At 60.7% G+C, this 21,803-nt stretch overlaps 1 protein-coding gene across 6 annotated transcripts in view; it reads left to right on the top strand.

The window, feature by feature from the left end:
- Window positions 1–21,803, top strand: part of Hmcn2 (hemicentin 2) — a 127,271-nt gene that overhangs the window by 45,222 nt on the left and 60,246 nt on the right. For 5 of the 6 annotated variants that reach the window (XM_087183051.1, XM_087183050.1, XM_087183048.1 and 2 more), the window contains exons 22-40: window positions 845–1,010; window positions 6,603–6,730; window positions 7,396–7,650; window positions 8,207–8,290; window positions 10,136–10,330; window positions 11,246–11,376; window positions 11,690–11,837; window positions 12,132–12,258; window positions 12,906–13,060; window positions 13,537–13,587; window positions 13,957–14,238; window positions 15,318–15,596; window positions 16,142–16,250; window positions 16,422–16,591; window positions 17,734–17,888; window positions 18,222–18,318; window positions 18,719–18,814; window positions 19,414–19,590; window positions 20,803–20,960. In XM_087183051.1, the coding sequence (XP_087039177.1) occupies window positions 845–1,010; window positions 6,603–6,730; window positions 7,396–7,650; window positions 8,207–8,290; window positions 10,136–10,330; window positions 11,246–11,376; window positions 11,690–11,837; window positions 12,132–12,258; window positions 12,906–13,060; window positions 13,537–13,587; window positions 13,957–14,238; window positions 15,318–15,596; window positions 16,142–16,250; window positions 16,422–16,591; window positions 17,734–17,888; window positions 18,222–18,318; window positions 18,719–18,814; window positions 19,414–19,590; window positions 20,803–20,960 (2,963 nt within the window). The remainder of the gene's footprint in view (window positions 1–844; window positions 1,011–6,602; window positions 6,731–7,395; window positions 7,651–8,206; window positions 8,291–10,135; window positions 10,331–11,245; window positions 11,377–11,689; window positions 11,838–12,131; window positions 12,259–12,905; window positions 13,061–13,536; window positions 13,588–13,956; window positions 14,239–15,317; window positions 15,597–16,141; window positions 16,251–16,421; window positions 16,592–17,733; window positions 17,889–18,221; window positions 18,319–18,718; window positions 18,815–19,413; window positions 19,591–20,802; window positions 20,961–21,803) is intronic. The other variant, XM_087183049.1, reaches the window with a different exon arrangement.

The raw sequence follows: 21,803 nt of genomic DNA, 5'->3' as shown, positions 1-21,803 counted from the left end.
TTGCACGTGCAGTGTTTCACAGCCCTTCCTCCGCTTCCTGGGTTGCTCTCCTGTCTGTCATACCCCAGGCTGGGTCACCTCACTACGCAGTGAACGCTGGAATGCCCCCTCCGTGGCGCCCATCCCAGCCTGTTGGTCTGTTTGGTCCCAGTGTGAGGACAGGGTGGGACCTGGGACTTCAGGTCCAGATCTGAGATGACAAGCCAATAGATGCACAAGCCAGTCCTTCCCTGTTGTATGCTTTTAGGTCCAGTATTTTACATTGCAGAAAACCCTTTTTAATGGTGAGATTCATCTTTGCAGTGGTGACATACAGGGATCTGGCGGGGGGGGGCTTGTTCTGTGCTTGCTCAGCGTGCATGGTGTCCCTTGGGTGGAGGGTGCAGGAGAAGAGGGGCCCTGAACCGCTGCCATCAAAGGTCTCAGCCTTCGTGGTTGTCAAGACAACAGCAGGTTGTCTCACACCCCGGCATGGGCGCAGGCAACCAGGGGCAGAGTTTGTGCATCTTGTGGTGGCTGCTATCCTGGGAATAAATGGGATAAGCAAGGAGGAGAAGGAGAGGGAAGAGGACAGCAGAAGAGAGACGAGGTCCCGACATCACTGGGGCCAGTGGGACCTGGTCAGGCTGGCAGAGCAAGATGCGCTTCCCTAGGGAGGTGGGGGACAGGGTGAGGGGCTGAGTGGAGCCCTCGAATCTGAGCCCGGTCTTCGGCACAGGCTCTAATAGAGCAGAGCCCGCCCACTTCCGGGGTCTCCCGAGGTCAGGTGGCAAGGGCTGTCTGTCCCTCTGGGGACTGTGCCGCTGTCCCCCCCTGCTCACGGCCCTGCTCCTTTTCCCAACAGCCAAGCCCAGGATCCGGGTGAATGGGTCACAGGACGCTGACTTGCCTCTCAGAGTCACAGCCAAGACCGGCGAAGAGGTGACCCTGGACTGTGAGGCCCAGGGCTCCCCGCCACCCCTGGTCACCTGGACGAAGGACGCCCACCCTCTGCTGCCTGGCACTGACAGGTACCCCAACCCCAGGCCCTCGGGTGGAGACAGGTTTGCAGGACTCGGGCCTGGCTGGTGACCCAGCAGAGGTGGGGACCCTGTGGCCACCCCAGCAGGCTGACTGGCTTCAGCAAGAAGGTCTTTACCTCTGGCTCCACGCCTCTGCAGGGACCCCAGGGTGGGTGTGGAAGCCCAGGGCACAGGTGTGGCATCTCCTTTCATCCCCAGCTGCCCTGTCCCCGGGCTGCCTGGGGACACGGAGGGTCACTCAGGCAGGGCCTGCGGCTCAGTGGTGCTCGGCTGAGCAACAGCAAAGCTGAGTCGGGGTTACATCTGGGCGCCCGGCTTTCTGACTCAGTCCTCGCCATTGGGGAGCCACGCTGCACCCTCAGGCTGGGCTGTGGGGATGCAGGCTAACTCCTGGATCCCTTCACATGGTGGGTGGCAGGTGGGCCTGGGGGTGCTCAGGTCGCTGACGTCAGCCCTGGTGAGGTCCTAGAGACAGAGGAGGTCCCCGACAGCCTGCCCTGCACCCCCTCCCACCCACACGTGTCTGCAGCCAGAAGGTCTGTTGGGTGAGCTCTTCCAAACTTGCAGCCCCGCACCCCTAAATGTGACGCCAGGACTCAGCTGGGCTGTCAGGGGCCCCCTGACTGGTGGGATCACTGCTGCTCCTTACGGTGGGGTCGGGATGGAGGGGAGTCAGGGAGCCTGCATCTGTCCTGGAAGGGCTGCTCCCCGCTCCTGGCTGGGCGGCTGCCAGTGGCCAGCGGTGCTTGTTTATTTATGGCTTGTTACCGAAACCCGCATGGCCATCTGTTTCCTCCTCTGTGCCTTGCGTGTTAATAGATCAGCAGGGAGCTGTAAATTTGCAAGAGCCCCGCTTTTGCAACTGGGAAGTCTCACCCAGGTCCCTGTGCTCACTGGTATACCGCTCCTCTCCAGGTGTAGGACACCCCACAGCTTCCCGGAAAGAGCTTGCGAGAGCCGGGTCCCTTCTGCACCTCAGCTTTTCACACTCGTTTAGAGAATAGCTGTATTGAGATCAAATCTGCATGTAATTCACTTATCTCAAGCGTACAATTCAGTATAATTTAGTGCATTCATTGTTGTGCAACCATTGCCACAGTTAATTTTAAAACATTTTTATCACTCCCCAAAAGACTCCTACTCTTTGATAGCCACCCCACCCCACCCCGGCCCGGCCCTGGCAGCCACTAATCTGCTTTCTGTCTCCTTGGATTGCTGGATTCTGGACACCGCACATAATGGAATCTGTGTGGTCTGTTGCCTCTGGCTTCTTTCACCTTGCATACCATCCTGAGTCCAAACCGCTGCAGCTAGGGTGGATGCCACTCCTCTCCAGGCTAAATACTATTCTGCCTCGAGGCTGGGCCGCTTTCTGTCACTTTGTTCACTGGTGCATGATCCTGGGGGTTGCATCCACCCTGGGTGATTGGGAACAGCCTCACTTTGGCTGCTTTTCACTCCTGTGGCCACCTGTGTGTTCTCAAGGTTATTTGTGCCTGAGGCCCAAAGAAGCATGGAGGCATAGCTACCTTCAGCCCCATGGCGATTTGGTCATAAAATGGAGATTTCAAATCCTTGAGGCAGGGCTGGGGATTTAGCTCAGTGGTTCTGCCGCCTGCCTCAGATCCTTGAGGCAGACACATACCAGGCGGTGGGTGGGGGTGACCTGCTGCTGCCTGCTGCCTGCTACGTCTCCCTCCCCCTTCCCCTCCCCCTTCCCTCCCCCTCCTCCTCTGTGGCTCCAGGCCACCATTCTGGAAGCCCCAGAACTCTCTTCCAGGAGCTGGGAGCCATACCTATCCAGCTGTACCTCCGGACCAGCTGGCTCCCCCCTCAGAGAGGGACTGTCTGGCCTGTGCCCCTCATCCCTCCTCATCCCCCTGGGCTGGGCCATGTGCTCCTTCTACCTTGGCCAGCTGCCTTAGGACTCAGCCCTGGGGTGGCCCTGCTCTGTCTTTGGGCTTCTTCCCCACCCTTGCTGGCCCGTCCTGGGCACTGTGGAGGCTTCTCCATAACTCTGGGTATAGACAGCATCGAGAGCAAAGATGTGCTGAACCTTTGGCCAGGGGTGGCCTGGTCCTCCTGCCAGCCACCCTGGAGATGGGCAGGGTGGGGTGAGTGGCCTCCCACCCAGGCCTGGGGGAGGAAATGGAAAAGGGTGAGGAAGCAGGAACCGGAAGTCCCACCCCAGGGCAGGGCTGGACGGGCACTCAGAGCACATGTGGGCACGCAGAGACCTGAGGCACTCAGACAGGTGCATCCCTTCCCTCCCAAGAGGCCGGGGCGCATCAGGTGCTGTTGCAGAATGAAGCGCTCGGTGCATCCGCGTTCTGCACTCCTCCCACCCCACTTCCTCTGCCTGGCCTCATGGTCTCAGGGCAGAGCAGCCTTCGAGGGCCCAGCTTGCTGCTTCGTTGCTAGGCTGCTGCTGTGTTTGGGGCTTGTGCCCCCTGCCAGTTTTCAGCAGCTCTAAGGGGGGATGTCTTCACACAAATGTGCCTCTGTATCTTTGGGTCATTTCCTTGGGGATTGTCCCAAAAACGGACGGCTAAGTCCAAGGGTCGGAATGGCCCTCGGCTGCATCTCTCATCTCGTGGGACCACTGTTTTGAAAGAGTGTCCACGTTGTAAATTCAAAGTCATGGCCAACACTGCCCACTGTGCAGTGCCACATACCCAGGACCGTGCAGGGGGGAATCGGAGACAGAAAGGCCTGGGACCCCTCAGTACCACCCTGACCTGCTCAGTGGACTGGAGCGAGATCTGCCCCCCACCCCGGGCTCAGTCTCCCCGTCTGAGACTCGAGAGGTTGTTAGGCGGTGGTGGCCGGGAGCATCCGTGGCTCTGGTCCGGATGCTGTTTCTAGGCAACTGTGTTTGTTTGGGATTCTGATGCGGAGCTGGGACAGCTGTGTGCATTCCTGGCTGGGCCTGCTGCTCCGGGAGGCAGCTGGCCAGGGTCCCATGCAGGGCCAAACCCCAAATCCGAAAGGGGAGAGGCGATCAGGCGACCGGGCTGCCTCAGCCTCGACATCGCTCGGCGTTTTCCCGCTCCCACCGCCTGTCCCGGCCTGCTTCTTGCGATGCTTCCACCCACCCCTCTCCTGGAGGGGCCGCTGCCCTGTTAGCTGGAGACGAGAGGCTGAAGCGGGGGACAGCAGAGCTTTGTCTCTGTGACCTCAGCCTTCTCATCTGTGGAGGAGCTCAGCTTGGGCAGCGTGGAGCTGATGGTGCCCAGGCTCAGGGCTGGGATGTGCTCTGTGTCTCTCGTATCCATGCTGGCCCTGTGTGTAGGGGCGGTGGGCACGCTTCCTCAGTTTCCCCAGCATGGCTTTCCATTGGTGGCTCCCTTGTGAGGGTCTACAGTGTTGGTGAGGCCACTGTGAGGGGTCAGAGTGGGCATTCGTAGAGCAGGGTGCCCTGTCCTAGGCGCAGACCCGGCACACGCAGCTGGTGCACACTGCTGGGTCCCTTGCAGGTGGCTGGGTGACTGCCAGAAGTGCCAGTTGATTGACAGCCCCCAGCCCTGCTGCTGGACAGCTGCCATGTGAGTCAGCAGTGTTGAGGAGGCACAGGGGACAGCCATGCTCTGTTGAAGGAATGAATGAATACATAGTGAATGAATGAATGAGCACCTGGCTGGACCAGACTCAGTGCAGCTCAGAGCAGGGGAAGTCACCTGCCTGGGATCTCAGGGAAAGCTTGCTGGAAGAGCTGGAGCCTGGGGTGCCCTGGTGGGGCACTGAGTCAGGGAGGAGGCAGCTATAATTTGCCATCAAAAAAATTCTGAGCACCTACTCTGTGCTGTGACCTTGGCACACCTGGCTCCTGTGGACGGACGGCGTCCTCCCCGCTCCCCACCTGCTCTCTCACCATGTCCCTGCTGGGCTTTGGCCCCAAACTGTGCCAACTATGCAGGTGTGAGGCACCTGGAACCCCCAGCCCCTGGGTCCTATCAGCCAGCACCAAGCCTCAAAGCCACCACTTTGTCTCCTGGGCCGGGTTCTGGAGATCAGAAAGCAAATGGTACAGATTGGGCCAGGGGGACGCAGGTACCAGAATGAAGCTGCTTTTTCCAGTGTGAAAAAGTTCAGAGACATTGGCTGCCCTGGCTGAGGCTGCACAGAGTGTCTGTGCCACGGCCCAGACCTCGTCCCACCAGCCCCTCACCCTTTCCTCCAGCCGAGGTGTTGCAGGGTAGCCTGGGACCCTGGTGTCAGCCTGAGTGTCACTGAATGTGTTTTAGCCTCAAGCTAATGGGGCCCTGCTTGGTGAGTGTAGACAGGTCAGCATGATTTAACTTAAAGGAAAGCTGTAGATGAGAAAAGCCAGGGTGGGGCGGCCCCAGCCATTGTATCCCTATGTTTAAACATCCACTTCAGAGGTAGCAAAATAATAAACCATGGTGTGACCCAGTGGTGGAGTATTATATGACAGTGAAAAATGAATTAGACCTGCACACCCAGGCGCGATGCCACTTATATATGTGTCCAACCCGTGCAGAATGATGATGCATGGGGTTTGTGGACTCTCTGTCATCAGCATGGCCCTGTGCTAGAAATTAGTTCCTTGGATCTCTTGAAGGTCCTGTGAAGGGAAAGCATCGTTGTTGGGTCTGTTACTAAAATGAGACCACTGAGGCACAGGAAGCCCAAGCGACTTCCCAACCTCACACAGCTGGCAGCTGGCAGAGCAGGCATGACCCCACTTTGGGGGAGCATCTTCCTGGTTGTCATCCACCCGCAGGGCCTGCTGGATGTCTGGGGTAAGCCACAGGGCGCTTGTCTCCCACTTTGCACACAGGGAGCCAGAGGCTGCATGGGGTGAGCCTCCGGTGACAGTGACATCCCTGTGTGCTGCTCGCCGGGTCTCCGGGGACCCTCTTGGCTGCCTAGCAGGGCCCCTCTGAGGGCTCCGGATGCCCACCCCACAGGGGGAAGCAGGGGCCCAGCAGGACAGGGTCGGGGCCAGGAATGGAGTCCAGCCGGAAGTTGTAGTGAGCTCCAGCTGAGGACTGGCCCCTGCGGTCCCCACGCCTTTGAGAGCTGCTTGCTTTTAGGGCCATCCGGGGTCAGGGCTGCAGCTGTGCCCCCATACTTCGGGGTAGGGGCTACTCAGAGCCAGCACATGTGGGCCGGTGACATCATGTCTGTGAGCGCCCCTGGGGTCCAGCCCAGCTGCAGGAGCCTGGCTGGGGGTCCTGATCCTTGTGGAGGGGTTCTGCACGGCTTCCTCCTGCAGGCAGGGGGCCCCAGGAGTCCCTGGGCTCAGGGTCCGGCCGGCCTGCTCCAGGGTGCAGAGGGCCTCCGGCCACATCCACTGGGCTCAAAGGCGCTGGTGGTGCCTGTTGCATAGCTGGGGGAGTGGACGCTACCGCGGTTATGCATCTGGAAAGGGTGCAGGGTGAGAACCCGGACCCAGGCATGGTGCTGTTTATCTCCTGCGCCAGGGCTGGGGGTGGAGTGGGGGCAGGTGGGGGCCCTGCCTTGGTCCCAGAAAGCTTCCTGGATGAGGAGGTGGGTCTTGAAGTCTGTCCCTGGGCTGGGGCCCGTCTGGTCTCACAGGAGCTCCTGTCCCTGCAGCCACATCCTCCTTCCATCCGGGTCCCTGCGCCTGGCACCAGCCCAGGTGGGTGATGAGGGACACTACATGTGCACAGCCAGCAACCCCGCGGGGTCAGCCTCCCAGCGCTATGTCCTCGGGGTCCAAGGTAGGACCCACATGGGCCGTGGGCACCACATCCTGTCCCTCCCTCCATCCCTGCGTCTGCGCCCCTGCCCGGTCCTCTGTCCTCCTGGGCCTCAGTTCCTTCACCTGCAAAATGAGATGGTGTCACCTAGCCCCTAGGAGGCACCCAATGAGATGGAGGAGGAGAAATGGTTTGAAAATACTCAAACAAGAAAGCTGCCCTCCACCGCCCTGGGGAGGAAAGGCGGGAACCAGCTCCCCTGGATGCTTCTAGCTGGGCCTGTCAGGCGCCACCTGGGCTGCCACTCTGCACCTGTCTTCTGCCCTGGGGCGGCCTCGTAAGGGGGAAGCTAAGGATCCGGGCTGTGCCCCTTGGTGTGTGCTGCCTCCCTGTCTTGCTGGGCTGCTCTGAGTCCTGCCACCTCGAGCCTCAGTTTCCCCAAATGCACACTGAGCTGGCTGTAGCCTGGAAGGTGCTTTTCAAAGGATGCTGGGTACACTGGTGTCCAGGCAGAAGCCAGAGCCTACCCTGCAGGGATGGCGGAGTCCCCGTGGGGGTCTCGAATTGCCCACCTTAGGGCGCCCTCCATCTTGGCCTCCCTGGTTCTCGACAGCTGTGGTGGGGTCTGGGCTCCAGGATCCCCCACCTGGCTCACCCACCTGACACCACTCTGGGTGCCCCGCCAGTCCCCCCTCAGGTGCAGCCAGGCCCTCGGCTCCTGAAGGCCCTGGTCGGAGAAGCCCTGGATCTAAACTGTGTGGCCGAGGGCAGCCCAGAGCCGCGGCTGAGCTGGACCAAGGATGGGGCGGCCCTGCCCGGAGGGGAGCCTGAGGGCTCGGTCCACTTTGGGGCTGTGCAGGCCTCCGACTCCGGGCTGTACCGCTGCCAGGCCACCAGTAGCGCTGGGACAGACACCTGGGAGCTGGAGCTCAGGGTGCTGGGTGAGTGTCACAGCCTGGCTCTCAGAGGGGCCTTCTCGTCTCCAGCCAGGGCAGAGCCCTTGCCCTGGCTGGGGTCTCCCAGGCCCTGCAGCTGCGGGGCTGTCCGGTGTCTCAGAATCTCTGTCAGCCCTGGGACTGAGCAGCAGGCCCTTGGAGCCACCACCAGGCCCCTGCCCTCCTTGTTCTCCCTCCGAGGCTGTGGCCCTGGGTGCCTTGGGCACAGAAGTCCTCCGGGCAGTGTTTGGGCAGCACCGGACCAGCTGTCCCGCATGCCCACTAGATAACGTGGCCAATTTCCTCTCCTGCAAAGCGGGTCACTGAGAGAATGTGTGCAAAGCGCTGGCACACAGGAAGTTCTGGGTCCATGAGCCACAGCGCCACTGCCAGGGCACGGGTGGGGCGGGGCCCTGTTTGGCCCTCTGAGTGGTGGCCCCTCCTGTGGGCCCCTGAGGGTCTAAGCCAGGGTCCCCGCCCTTGCTGGCCTCTCGGGAGGCTGCTCTGGCCTGGGCCTCCGCACTTGGGCTGGGAGTGAGGGCGGTTGTGTCCCCCCTGCCAGAGCCTCCGCATTGGGTGGCCGACAACAGCAGCCTGGTGGAGCGAGTGGCCGGGGAGAATGCCAGCCTCCCGTGCCCAGCCGAAGGTGAGACGCTCGGGCTGGGCGGGAGGTGAGGGCTCCGGGTCACGGTGGTTGTGGAGTCGCTGCTCCCTGACAGCTGCTCTTGGCCGGCTTCTGCCCTTCCTGGCTGTGTGGCTAGGGGCGGCTCACACCTCTGTTCCGAGCCTCAGTTTCCTCACCTGCTTGCTGGGGACACACGCGTCCCTCGGGCAGGGCTGCTGGGAGGTCTGGGGACCACAGTGGTTTGGGGGCCCAGCACCAGGCCTGGCAGTGAGCAGGGGACCCGCGGTGACTGCGTGGCCTCCACTTCCTGAGCACCTCACTGTCCCCACCACCCAAGGCCTCCTCGGTCTCTGGCTCCTCTGTGACTTTGGCCTGGGATCCCCAAGGACACAGTCTGGGCCCTGTGTGGTGACAAGGGGCAGTGACAGAAGCCTGCAGGAGCTGGAACAGCTGCTCTTAGCTGCTTCTCCAGCCTCAGAGTGCAGGACGGGGCACAGGAGAGGTGGGCAGGACGTGGGCCGCATCTCCCTGGGCAGGACAGGGACAGGGACCCAGGTGTGGCCTCTGGAGAGCTGACTGGCGCCACCTTGTGTTGGACTCTGGAAACAGCAAGCAGCATCAGGGCAAGGGACTTGGGGAAGCAGGACCTAGTGGGTGCCTGCCGCCCACCGTGGCCTGGGTCCTGAGGGCTAAGGGACAGTACTGTGCCCGCCATGCCTGGCCAGCCAGGCCCCTGGGGTCTGCATGGACTCCACCACCCCCTCCTTGGGGTGGGGCAGGAGGGGAGGTGCCCTCTCTGGGCCTTGGGGAAGGGACTCGGGGAGCCACCGGGTGCTGGTCCCAGAGCTCAAGGCCACGCTCCAGTGGGAGCACTGTCTCCACCATGCTGTGCACCAGGCAGGGCCACAGCTTGGAGGCCAGGTCCCGGGTTTCCAGGAGAAGCTGATAGGTCAGGAGGGGTGTGTGTGTGTCACGTGTGTGTGTGAGATGCCTCTGATGGCCACATCCTGCCTGTCCCCTGCTGCCCTCCCTCTGGCAGGCACAGGGCCAATGAGGTCAGAGGTTCTCCCTGTAGATTCCAGTCCCAGGCCTGGCAGTGAGGGGGACACTGGGGGCTCCAGAGTAGGGGTCTGACTTGGAAGTCTTGGGGAGCACCCAGGCCTGCAGGAGGGAGGAAGGAGGCAGGAGCCTGCCATGTGGGCTGCCAAGATTGTGTCCCTCAGGGGCTCTGGGGTGACGGCCGGGTGGCACCACTTGGTCAGCTGGGCTACTCATGATGCCCTGGGAGCCAGCAACAGCGAGGGCTCCAATCGCAGTCCTGCAGGGGGGTGTCCTGCAGACCCATGCGCCAGGCCATGTGGCACATTGGTGGCAAAGGTGGCGCTCACGGTGGGGCTGTGTCAGAGCCGTGCTAGTCTCGTTGAGAAGGCAGGATGGGGCCAAGCAGGCACAGGGCAGTCTCCACTCAGCCCTGCTGTGTGCCAGGCATGGTGCTGGGAGCTGAGGTGCAACAGGGGACAAAACAGGGACCCCAGTGCTTATGGGGGGAGGCAGACCACAACTGATAAAACCATGCCGGGCTGGAAAGCGCATCAAGGAGCGTGCTGGGGTGGAGGGTGGAGTGGGTAGGTGCAGTTCACTTGCGGGGGAAGCAGGCCCATGGCCCATGCCTGTGGGCCTCATGGGGAGCCCAGGGGCAGTGTGGACGGGGTGTTGGGTCGGGGATGGGCACAGGCGGCAGCTCTGAGGAAGCCCCCCAGGTCCATAAGGGGGTCCCCGGGGGTTCCACGCAGAGATGCAGTGGGGCCAGTGCGCGTGTGGAGGAGCTGTCAGCGCTCCATGCCGAGGAAGCTGTCTCCCCGCCAGGGACGCCCAAGCCGAAGGTCACGTGGCACAAGGGCCCGGCCTCAGAGACCCTGGGTGGCCGGCCCGGTATGGCAGTGCTGGACGATGGGTCCCTGCTCCTGCCCCGGGTCTCACCCTCTGAGGGCGGAGACTACGAGTGCCAGGCCACCAACGAGGCAGGCTCTGTGTCCCGGACAGCCAAGCTGGTGGTCTACGGTAAGAAGGGGCCCCGCAGCCAGGAGCCAGGGGCAGGCTGATGCCCACCTCCCACAGAGGCCAGCTGGAAGAGGCCCGTGTGATGCAGGGTCTGACGGTAACACCAGGTCCCCGGGGCCCAGGAGCCCACTGGGGGTGGGGGGCACAAGGCCCCGTGTCCAGGTTCCAGAGGAGCCCCAAGAGGGATGCTGCTCTTCCCAGAGACCTGCACAGGCAGTGGGGGGAGCAGCCAGAATGCCGAGCAGCTGTTTACACAGCCCTGCCATTACATCCAGGTGAAAAGCATCACGGCAGTGAAGAGGCCCAGGGCCAACTCTGGCTTAAAACCAAGGGAGTAATGCCAGTGTTCAGGGAGGCTAAGACAGGAGGATCGCACTTAGTGACTTAGCAAGACTTTGTCTCAAAATGAAAAATAAAGGACTGGGGATGTAGCTCAGTGCAAAGACCCTGGGTTCAGACCCTACTACTGCAATAATGATGATATAATAATAGAGGGGCACTGTGGGATGGGCTGGGGCGACCCCTGCTGGTAGATGAGCCACAGCAGCCTCTGGGCCGGGCCAACAGCGCCTGCTCCCTGAGCCCAGCGGCTCTCGTTAATGCCTCGCCTGGAAAGTGCTACAAAGAAGAGACTCACCCCAGGGACCCTGCTGGGTGGCTGTGGCGCCAGGTTAGGGCCAGAACCAGATGTGCCCAGGACTCTTGCCTCTTGCAAAGCTGAGCAGCAGAGTGTGGCATCCGCTGGGCCCCTCTGGGGCCGTGCCTATCCCCGGGCGAGGCTGCTGTGGCCCCCAAAGGCATAGGCAGATCTCCTGGGGACTGCTGAATGGCAGGGAGGGTGGGGGGTCGACCGGGCCCTGGGGTGGGGGTCGAGGAGGCGGGGCGGCAGCTGTCTGCTTCTTCTCACCCCCTCAGTGCCCCCCAGGATCCGGGAGGACAGGCACAACGGCAATGTGTCGGCGGTGGCGGGGCAGCCACTTTCGCTGGAGTGTGATGCAAATGGCTTTCCGGCCCCTGAGATCTCGTGGCTCAAGGACGGGCAGCCGGTGGGTGTCCTCTGGAGGTGCTGGATTGGTGCCAGGCCCTCTGGAGGGGGCATGCCAGGGTGTGGCAGAGGTGTGACCGGTGTCTGGGGATGGGGGTTCGAGCCTTACTACTGGAATGATGATGGTGATATGATAATCATACATTGTATCAGTGGAGGCAATGGAGACCGTGGTCCTGGGGTGAATCTCGGGGTCCTGGTGGGGAGGCCGGCACGATTCTGGGAGTCTGAGGCCCTCGGTTCTGGTCACCCGGTGGGCCTCAGTTTCCTTGTTGCTAAATGGACACTGGCTCCCTCTGGCCTCTCCTGCCCAGGTCCCCGAGGCTGGCAGCCACCGCCTCCTGAATGGGGCACGGACGCTCCACTTCCCCAGGATCGAGGAGGACGATGCTGGCCTCTACTCCTGCCGGGCAGAGAACCAGGCAGGGAGCACCCAGAGGGACTTCGGCCTCCTGGTGCTCAGTGAGTGTGCCCTGGGCATGCACTTGTGCTGCTGCACAAACGGGCCTGTGGTAGACCCGGCCCTGTCCTCCCAGAGCCCCGGGGAGGGGACACATGGACAGGCACACGATCAACCCAGTGCTACACAGGCAGGGCAAGGCAGGGCAAGCTCCCGAGAACAGAGGGCCAGGGCCCATGCAGCCAGGGTTTGGGGAGCTTTCCGAGGGGGCAGTGCTGATGGGGACCTGCACAGGTAAAGGCCCTGTGGCCAGCGGGGCTCGCAGGGTCAGAGCCTCCCCACTTCTCACCCTGCAGTTCCTCCTTCCGTGCCGGGAGCCAGGGCTGCCCAGGAGGTGCTGGGCCTGGCTGGTGCCGATGTGGAGCTGGAGTGTCGGACCTCGGGGGTCCCCACGCCCCAGGTGGAGTGGACCAAGGACGGGCAGTGAGTGGCCTCCCTGATGGACACAGGGCTGATGCTCGGGCTGGGGCCACCTGGATGGGCCCCGAGGGAGGCTGAACTCTGAGGACACTCGTCAGCAGGAGCAGGGTCTTCACATTGCTCGACATCCTTAAAAAAAGACAAACTAAATGGTTTTTAGGCGAAATTCACATAACATACAATTGTTCAATTTAGAGCAACAGTTTTGGAGCTTTTAGTGCATTTACAGCATTGTGTCGCCATAGCCACTCTCTACTTCCAGAACATTTCATCACCCCAGAAGGAAACTCCAGACCCATTAGGTAGCACTTCCAACCCCCTTGTCCCTGTCCCCTGGGGCCATGACCAGCCCACTTCCTGTCTGCACACATCTACCTACTGTGGGCACTTCCTACAGTCAGGCACTAGGTGGGCTTTCCTGTGGCTTCCTTCCCTTGGTGGAATGTTTTTGAGGTTCATCTGCGTCATAGCAGGGGTCAGAATTTCGGTCCTCTTTCTGGCTAGGTAATTCTTTATCTGTGGATGGAGGCCTGGTGACAGGAGGAGTGGCCGGCCCGCCCTTTCACCACCTGCGGTTCCCTCGGAGCTGGCTCTCCCACCTTTGCTCTGCCCAACTGACCATTTCCACTTGACGTCTCTCATCTCTCCAGGCCTGTCCTTCCAGAAGACCCTCACGCCCAGCTCCGGGAGGACGGCCAGGTCCTCAGAATCACCAGCAGTCACTTGGGGGACGAGGGGCAGTACCAGTGCATGGCCTTCAGCCCAGCCGGCCAGCAGGCCAAGGACTTCCAGCTCCGAATCCACTGTGAGAGCCAAGCCCTTCCGGGCCACCAGCTGCTCATGACGCTTCCTGTCTGCTGCCACTGCCTGGGAGGGGCCAATAAGGACAGGCATGGGGGCCCTCAGGGGCGAGTCCCCTGTCTGAGAAAGCCAGGTGGGGGCCACCAGGGCAGCTATTTCTGATCAGAGCCGCAAGTGGGAAGCCGGTGGCACATGCCATTTGTGGACAGCAAATAGGGCCAAAGAGGGGCAGGGTGCCCATCCTCACGGTGTGGCCCAGGCAGAGGCACTGCCCCGCGTCTGAGGGGCATGGGAAGGGCTGGAATGGTTAGGGACACAGTGGCCCCCGAGTCTTTACTTGTGGTCAGGAGGGGAGGAGCATTCTGGGATGCAGCGTCATCTCACACCATGCCCACGTGCCCTCCGTGGTCATCCTGGGCACCCGTGGTGGGTGACCTGCCCTGGGGGAACCTTGATCCAGTCCAGCCCCTCGTTCCACAGATGGGGAGACTGAGGCCCAGAGAAGTGACAGGACCTACCCCGGGTCATACAGTGAGTTAGAGGCAGACGGGGTCCCTGCTCCCTCCGTGGTGACCGGACTCTCTTCCCACACCAGCATGGCCCCGAGCTGGCCTGGCTCCTCCGTCCTTACACCCACACTCTCCCCAGGCCCTGTGCCTTCCTGTCCCCACAGGGCCGGGCATGTAGCTCAGTGGTGCTGTGGCTGCTTTGCAAAGGCAAGGTCCTGAGTTTGATCCCTGCATCAAAAAAATAAAAAAAGTGATTGCTTTTACCTGTCCCCACAGTAGAAGCCTGTGGCTTGTGCTTGTGGCCCAAGGGCACGTGCATGCTTCCCTGGGGGAGGACATCAGCTGCCTGCTGGGGGCATTTGTGACCCCCCGCCTGCTGTGTCCTCCTTAGCACCCCCAACCATCTGGGGCTCCAATGAGACCAGCGAGGTGGCCATCATGGAGGGACACCCAGTGCAGCTCCTATGTGAGGCCCGGGGAGCCCCCACCCCTGACATCGCCTGGTTCAAGGATGGGGCCCTGCTCGCCCCCGCCAGCAGTGAGGTGGTCTACACCAAAGGTGGCCGGCAGCTGCAGCTGGGGCAAGCCCAGGTATCGGATGCTGGGGTCTACACCTGCAAGGCCAGCAACCCTATGGGCGTCACAGAGAAGGCCACCAGGCTGGCAGTTTATGGTGAGCAGCTGGGGTGGTGGCAGTGTGTGGGGGTCCCCTGGGAGGGACGCTGGACCCAGGGGCCCCAGCCCATCTCCAGGGGTCAGTAGGGGTGGCCACTGAAGTGCCGCAGGCAGCAGGGAAATGGGACCAAAGAGCCCCCCAGAGAGAGGTCCCCCCAGCCCCTCCAGCATCCCCTGTGCAGGTGGGGAGACTGAGGCCCAGGGCCGGGGCTGTCTTGGGGTGAACAGCACAGCCAAGCCTACACCCAGGCCTTCCCCAGGTTCGGGCTTTTCACTAAGCTGACCTCAAAGACGGGGTCATAAACTGCTCGGGGTTCATTGCTGAGCTGAGCTGGGCTCCAAGGGACTTTGCGACACAAGCTGGGTCACTCAGCTGCTGACGGGACTCAGTCTGGGGCCCGCACACACACCTCCATTAGTGACCTCAGTGTCACCTGATCCAGGGGCTGGGCTCTCGGACAGTTGAGGGGCCTGGAGGAAGGTGGGCCTGGGTGGGGGTGAGCAGGCCCCAGGAAGTTGGGGGTGACACGCGGGCTGGTGGGGATCATCCTGGTCCCTCACGAGGGGTCAGCCTGGGCACTGTGGCCCCCGAGATGCAAAGGGACCCTCCGAGCTTCTGAGCCTGCGCCCAGCGTATTTGGGGATCTGAGGACCCCGGGGAGAGTGTGCATGTGTTTGCATGTGCGAATTCCATTTTCAAAGCACCTTGGGACCCAAACAGGGTTGAAAAGCACCTTGATTCCCAGTCCGAGATTTCCGGGGCCCCCCAGTGCAGCCTCTCAGGGTCCCCCCAAAGGGCAAGAGGAAAGCTCAGCCCTCCAATCCCGTCCCCTTGGCCACCACTGGCTGAGTCAGGAGCCCCCCAAAACCACACCTGAGACATGCTGTGCAGGGTACTGGAGACAGGCAGACAAGCGAGTGTTCCGCTTGGGATGGGCTCGGGGTGGCGGTGGGGACAGAGCGAGCACCGGGGGTCCTAAGGGCAGGGGGCGTCTGTGCAGGGCTCGCGGCAGACAGAGCAGGGCAGGTACGGTCTGGGAGGCTACCGGGGTCCTGAGCACCCCTGCTTCCCCCCAGTTGCACCCACCATCGAGGGCGCCGGCGGAGGGCCGTACTTGGTGCAGGCCGTGGCCGGGAGGCCGTTGGCACTGGCGTGTGTGGCCAGAGGCTTCCCACCTCCCACTGTGTCCTGGCAGCACGAGGGGCTGCCCGTGGCTGAGAGCAACGGGACGTGGCTGGAGCCGGATGGCGCGCTGCAGCTGCAGAGCCCGGGGGAGGCGTCCAGGGGTCTGTACAGCTGCATGGCCAGCAGTCCTGCGGGCGAGGCCGTGCTGCAGTACGCCGTGGACGTGCAGGGTGAGCCGAACAGAGGGAGGCAGAGCTCCGCCCACGCCTGTCTGTCCCAAACTGCGGGGTTGGAGGGGCGCAGAGCAGTCCCTGGAGCCCTTGTCTTGCACGACTCCAGTGGGGAGCCCTGGAGTCCTGGGGTCCAGGTCCTTGCTCCTGCCCGTGTCCTGAGGACAGGTCACTGGATGGGGGACACCACTCTGCCTTCTGTCCACAGAATGGACTTGTCAAGGATTTTAGGGCTGCCCTGGGGCTCCATGCTGAGTGCTTGCCTAGCATGTGTGAGGCTCTGGGTCTGATCCTAACACCAAAAGGAACAAAAACATCCCCAGACCCAGAGCTGGCATGAGCATGTCCCCAGCCACTCAACAGACGTGCCCAGGTTCTCCTCTGCCAGCCCATGGGGCGTGGGGAGGACACGGGACATGGCAGACAGGGCTCTTGGGACTTACCCTGGTGGGGGTGGCAGTGAACAAATGGGCTCCTGGCCAGCTCTGACCATTTGTGGAGAGACTTGCTGAGCTCTGCCTGCCAACTGCGCGTCCTGCCTGCAGTTCCCCCACAGCTCCTGGTGGCTGAGGGCTCAGGCCAGGTGGCCACCGTCGTGGGGCAGACCCTGGAGCTTCCCTGCCAGGCCTCAGGCTCCCCAGTGCCCACCATCCGGTGCGTATGGGCACAGGGCCGGGGCTGGGCGGGCAGAGTGCGAGGTGTGGGGCGGTGTGGGAAGGGAGCAGCTGCCCCGCCCTATTCCTGGGAGTGGGAGCCAGTGAGGCAGGAGGGACAGGAAGCCTCCTCACCGGGCCTCAGGCCACCCTGTGCTCCTGCCCACCCTAGGTGGTTGCAGAATGGCCGCCCTGCCGAGGAGCTGGCTGGGGTGCGGGTGGCCTCACAGGGGACCACGCTGCGCATTGACCATGTGGAACTGGGCCACGCGGGCCTCTTCGCCTGCCAGGCCACCAATGACGCCGGCACCACGGGGGCCGAAGTGGAGGTGTCCGTGCATGGTGAGCCATGTCCGGGACTCTGGGGGTGGGCAGCGGAAATGCCAGGCAAGTGGAGCCAGAGGACAGTGGCAGGCCTGGGAAGGACAAAGGCTCATCTCCTCTGGGTGGTGTCCCCAGGCTGGGTGTCCCAGTTCCCCAGAGATGTGGGTGTGAGGGGCTCGTCTCAAGTGGGCCACTTAGCGCATTCGTCCTCTGTCCTGTCCAGCCCCTTGGCCCCCTCCCCTTCCCAGCCTCAGCCCTCCACACGCTCTCTTCCTGCTGACCACAGGGGACCTCATGCAGTTCTTTAAATACATCGGCATCCCCTTCCCAGACTAAAGGCCAGAGCCCAGCGCCCACCACCTGCTTGTGTGGTCATTCAGCTCTGCTTCCTGCTCTGTGAGCTCTGAAAGACCAGCACACAGTCGCCTTTCTGTGCTGTGTTTGGGGACTAGAACTGTGCTGGGCACAGAGTAGATGTTCATGGGCATGTGGATGGATGGATGGATTATAGGTGGATGGATGGATGGATGCTGGATGGCTGGCTGGATGGATGATGATGGGTGGATGATGGGTGGATGGATGGATGGATGGATGATGGATGGATGGATGATGGATGGATGATGTATGTGTGAGCGGATGAATAAGCAGATAAGTAGTAGGAAGATGGATTGCTGGTTAGATAGTTGAGTGAATGGGCAGGTGACTAGTAAGTGGATGGATGGATGGATGGAAGGATACATGAGGAGTTGATGGGTCAGTGGGTGGATAGATAGATGGATTGTGGTTGAATGTGTGGGTAGATGAGTCGATGGATGGTGAGTGAATGGGGAAGTAGATAGGAAGATGGATGGATGGTGGGTGGGTGGGTGGATAGATGGGTGGCTGGGTAGGCAGGTAGATAGGAAGATGGAAGGATTGCTGCACGGTTGGAGGATGGGTGGGTGGAGAACTCCGAAGGGAAAGGCTCCTCTGCTGGCTCCCAGTCTGGGGCTCCTGCTCAGCCAGGTGTTTGTGGGGGCAGTGTGGGGAAAGCTAGAGACCAGACCTTGGTGGAGCCCAGCCAGGACACCCCTTCACCCACAGACATCAAGGGGATTGCTGGGTGCTCCCTGCATCCCTCCTTATCCTGACCCAGACCCTCCCTCTCCCACCCTGCCCAGAGCTCCCATCCGTCAACATCATTGGGGGTGAGAACATCACGGTCCCTTTCCTGCAGTCTGTGACCCTCCAGTGTGTAGGGGCCGGAGCGCCTCTCCCAAGCCTCCGCTGGTGGAAGGATGGGGTGGCCCTGGCAACCTCAGGGGGGACCCTGCAGGTACATTGAGGAGCCCCAAGGTTGGTGGGAAAGCTGGGCACAGGCGGGGAGCCACTCTTCATGGGTCCTGCGGGCCTTGTGCAGAGTCTGGGTAGTGTGGGGTGGGACAGGCACAAAGCCCTCTAAGCCTGGGACACTTGGTGGGTCCTGGGGTGCTGGGCCTGGAGAGAGGAGGGGACCCTTTTCTTCCAGCTCGCAGCACTCTGCTTGCCCCGGGGGCCCCCAGCAGCCTGGCTATCATCCCCTCACTGCTGTGGCTGTCCCCGGCCTGGGCTCTGCAGCTTCCCCACACACGCAGCCCCGCAGCACACACTCTGGCCCCTCCTCCCCCAGATCGAGAAGGTGGACCTGAGGGACGAAGGCATCTACACCTGCACAGCCACCAACCTGGCTGGGGAGAGCCAGAGGGATATAGTGGTCAAGGTTTTGGGTGAGGAAGTGGGTGAAGGCAGGGCCCGAGGCCTGGGGTGGCGGCCAATCCCCACAGAACCCCGGGGGCTGGTGCATGCTTGTGGAGGAGAATTTAAAATCACAGTGTGTGACCAACTTTAGAGGATGCAGACAGAATGAAGTAAAGCCCAGCAGCTGGCCCTTGGCTCCTGATTGCTGTGGGTAGCAGGCCTTTCTCACCTTCACAGCTGCCTTAGCTTGTTGGGTTCATGTTTTGGGTCCATGTGCACCCTTACCAGGGTGGGCAGGTCCCTGCCTGGCCGTGACCTCGCTCCAGATCTTGCTCTTGGCCATGGCAGGACTGGCCAGGGCTATTGGAGGTGGCTGGGATGAGAGACGCCCACTGTCCCCAAGCTGGGTCTCTCCTTGTCTCCTCCTAGTGCCCCCCAACATTGAGCCAGGCCCCACCAACCAGGCGGTGCTGGAGAACGCGTCCTTGACCTTGCAGTGCCTGGCTTCTGGGGTGCCTCCTCCGGGTAAGCCCCTCCTCTTGGAGACAGCCCACTCCAGCGGCCCCATTAAATTCACCCAGAGTGCTGGGGACACGCGGGGGGATGGCACAGGCGCTGGCCCTGGCCCTGCTGTCTCCCCTGTTCACGACCCATCCATCCGCCCATTTACCCGCCTATCCACACCTGCCTATCCATTCTCGGCTCACACCAGTCACCGCCGCACCCAGAGCCTTCCCCGGGTCTGCAGCCAACCTGGAGGCTCTGCTCCGTTTGCAGCTCCACAGGGCTGCCCCGGGCTGGGTGTGAGAAACAGGTCCCCCAGGCTCCCCGTTTGTGGTCTCTCTTGTCCAGACCAGCTGTGAGAAAGGGCGGGGTGCTGGGCACACGGGTGGTGTGGGGCTTGCTGGGGGGGCGGCCCGGCCACGCCTCCCATCCCAAAGCGTGCACCCTGCTCCCTCTTCTCCATCGGCCGCCGAGGCCCTGCCCAGCTCCTTCCTGAAGATCTCCGGCTTCTCTAGCAGCTGAAAAAAGCATGGCCACCCTGGGAGCTTCTCTTGGATGCCCCTGCACCAGCAGCTTCCCAGGGCCCACAGGGTTCCTTGCCTCTCTGCTTCCTCCTCCAGATGTCTCCTGGTTCAAGGGCCGCCACCCCATCAGGGCCCAGACAGGGGTGATGGTCTCCGCTGACGGGAGAAGTCTCCGCATTGAGCAAGCCCAGCTTTCGGACACTGGGAGTTACCGCTGTGTGGCTTCCAATGTGGCAGGCAGCACAGAACTGCAGTATGGCCTCCAGGTCAACGGTGAGCTGCCCTGGGGCCACCGGGGTCCTTTTCCAAGAAATTGTCTTTCCTTCCTCTTGTCTATTACTTTGTCCATGCATCCATTCACTTTTTAACTCATCTAACACATCCATCCAACCACCCATTTACTCACACACCCACCCACTTACACATCCATTCAGTCATCCATCTACCCATCCATCCATCCATCCACCCACCCACCCATCCGTTTATCCATCTACCCACCCACTCACCCACCCATCCACGCATCCATCCATCCAACACCCTCTACCCTCCATTCATCCCCCATCCATTTATCTACACATCCACCTACCCACACAGCCAGCCATCCTTCCATTCATTCATGCAAACATCTAACTGTCCAATTGATCCAAGCATCCTTCCTTCCATTCAAAGACTCTGCTCATACTTCTACCTATTAATTCATCCACTCATCCATTCATTCATCCATCCAGCTAGCCAGCTAGCCATTTTTCCATTCATGCATACCAATATCTGGCCATCCATTCATTAATCCAACCATTCATCTATCCATCCATCTCTCCATCCACTATTCATCTCTCTATCCATCCATACAACAACCCTTTCCTCCATCTATGGGTCTTCTATCCAACCACATTATTGAATACTTGCTCTGGAGAAGTCACTGGCACTGCAGCCCTGAATAAGAAAGACCCAGAAGAATTCAGTCCAGTGTAGGATTTAGTAATTAGAGCATGACTCAACGTGCAAATTCATGACCTTGTGATGAGAGCTAGGAAACATGAGATCCACTGCATGCCTGTCACTGGGGCATCCAGGAGGCCCCTCTGACAGCTGAGACCTCCAGTCCTTGAATCTGCAGAGATGTGGGAAATTCAAGAATTGAAAGGAGGCTGGAGGCCTGGGGCTTACTACAGCAGAAAGAGAGGAGAGGTCAGGGCCTTCTGGTCTTTCCCCCACACCATCACCATGGCAGATGACTTCCTGCTGTTGACCCCAGGCCTACATTCAGGAGCTGCTTCCTACCCGGGTGACTTTAGGCAGGTGACTTCCCTGTTTGAGCCTGTTTCCCACTGGTGGAAGTTTCTCTGGAGGAGCTGAAGGATGCGATGAACAGCCCTGAGAACTGTGGACTGACCGCCTGGTCAGGATGGCTGGCTGTTCCTGCGCTTTTGTGGGTGGGCCTGTGTTCTTCAGCTCACCCGCTGTCCCTCGCCACCCCACCCGCAGTGCCTCCCCGAATCACTCTGGCACCCAGCCTGCCAGGCCCGGTACTGCTCGGTGCCCCTGTCCGGCTTACCTGCAATGCCTCAGGTGCCCCCAGACCCATGCTGATATGGCTGAAGGATGGAAACCCCGTGTCGCCTGCAGGGACTCCTGGCCTCCAGGTCAGCAAGGCTGGGTGGCCCCAGGAGGGCGAGCGGGGGCTGGGCCCTGGGGATGCAATATTAGGGAGAATCCAAGCTGCCTTGCCCAACATAGTGTAGCCCAGCAGTTTATGTCGCCCAAAGCTTTCTCACTGGGCCAGGGATTTAGCTCAGTGGTTCCGGCTCCTGCCTTGCAAGTGCAAGGTCCCGAGTTCAATCCCCAGTACCAAAAAAAAAACCCCCAAAAAAACCAAACATGTTAAAACACTCATGTTAAAACACTCACTGCCATGTTAAAACAAGTAAAAATCAGTGGGTGAAATCCATTTTAATTTGAAAGTGAATCCAAAGCATCCACAGGAGTTTACTTCGTTCTATGATCAATATAATCAATGAGACACATTACGTTCCTCTTTTCACACTAACTCTCTGAATTGTGCTGTATGTTTTACATAGTGTGATCGAAGTATAGTATGTGGTGAATGTTTGAATTTTAAAATTTATTGCAGTAAAAGACATTGTTATTAATTCCTCTTGCTTTGAACAAACTTATGCCATCCTCCTTGCCACTTTCTGCAGCAGTTCTGGAGTCTTCTTTCATGAGTGTCTTTCTGAGGTGCGATTAAAAATACAGTGAATCCTGTTGTCGAGCATCGTCCAACACAAAGGCAGCTCATAAAAACATGATGCTGTGACCTCATCCCCCTTATTCACTGGATCTGACACCATGCGACTCTGGCTCCTCCCCAAAGTCAAAATGACCACAAAAGGTCAATTTTTGAATCGATTTGGGACATTGAGGCAGCCATGACAGGGCAACTAAAGACACTCAGGAAAGAGGACTCCAGAGCTGCTGCAGCAAGC

Source organism: Heterocephalus glaber, unplaced genomic scaffold (assembly GCF_053883595.1).
Source record: "Heterocephalus glaber isolate CG9 unplaced genomic scaffold, H.glaber_assembly_v1.0 deba00001479, whole genome shotgun sequence".
Lineage (NCBI taxonomy): Eukaryota > Metazoa > Chordata > Mammalia > Rodentia > Bathyergidae > Heterocephalus > Heterocephalus glaber.
Note: the sequence above shows the minus strand (reverse complement) of the source record. Positions and strands in the feature narration are given on the sequence as shown.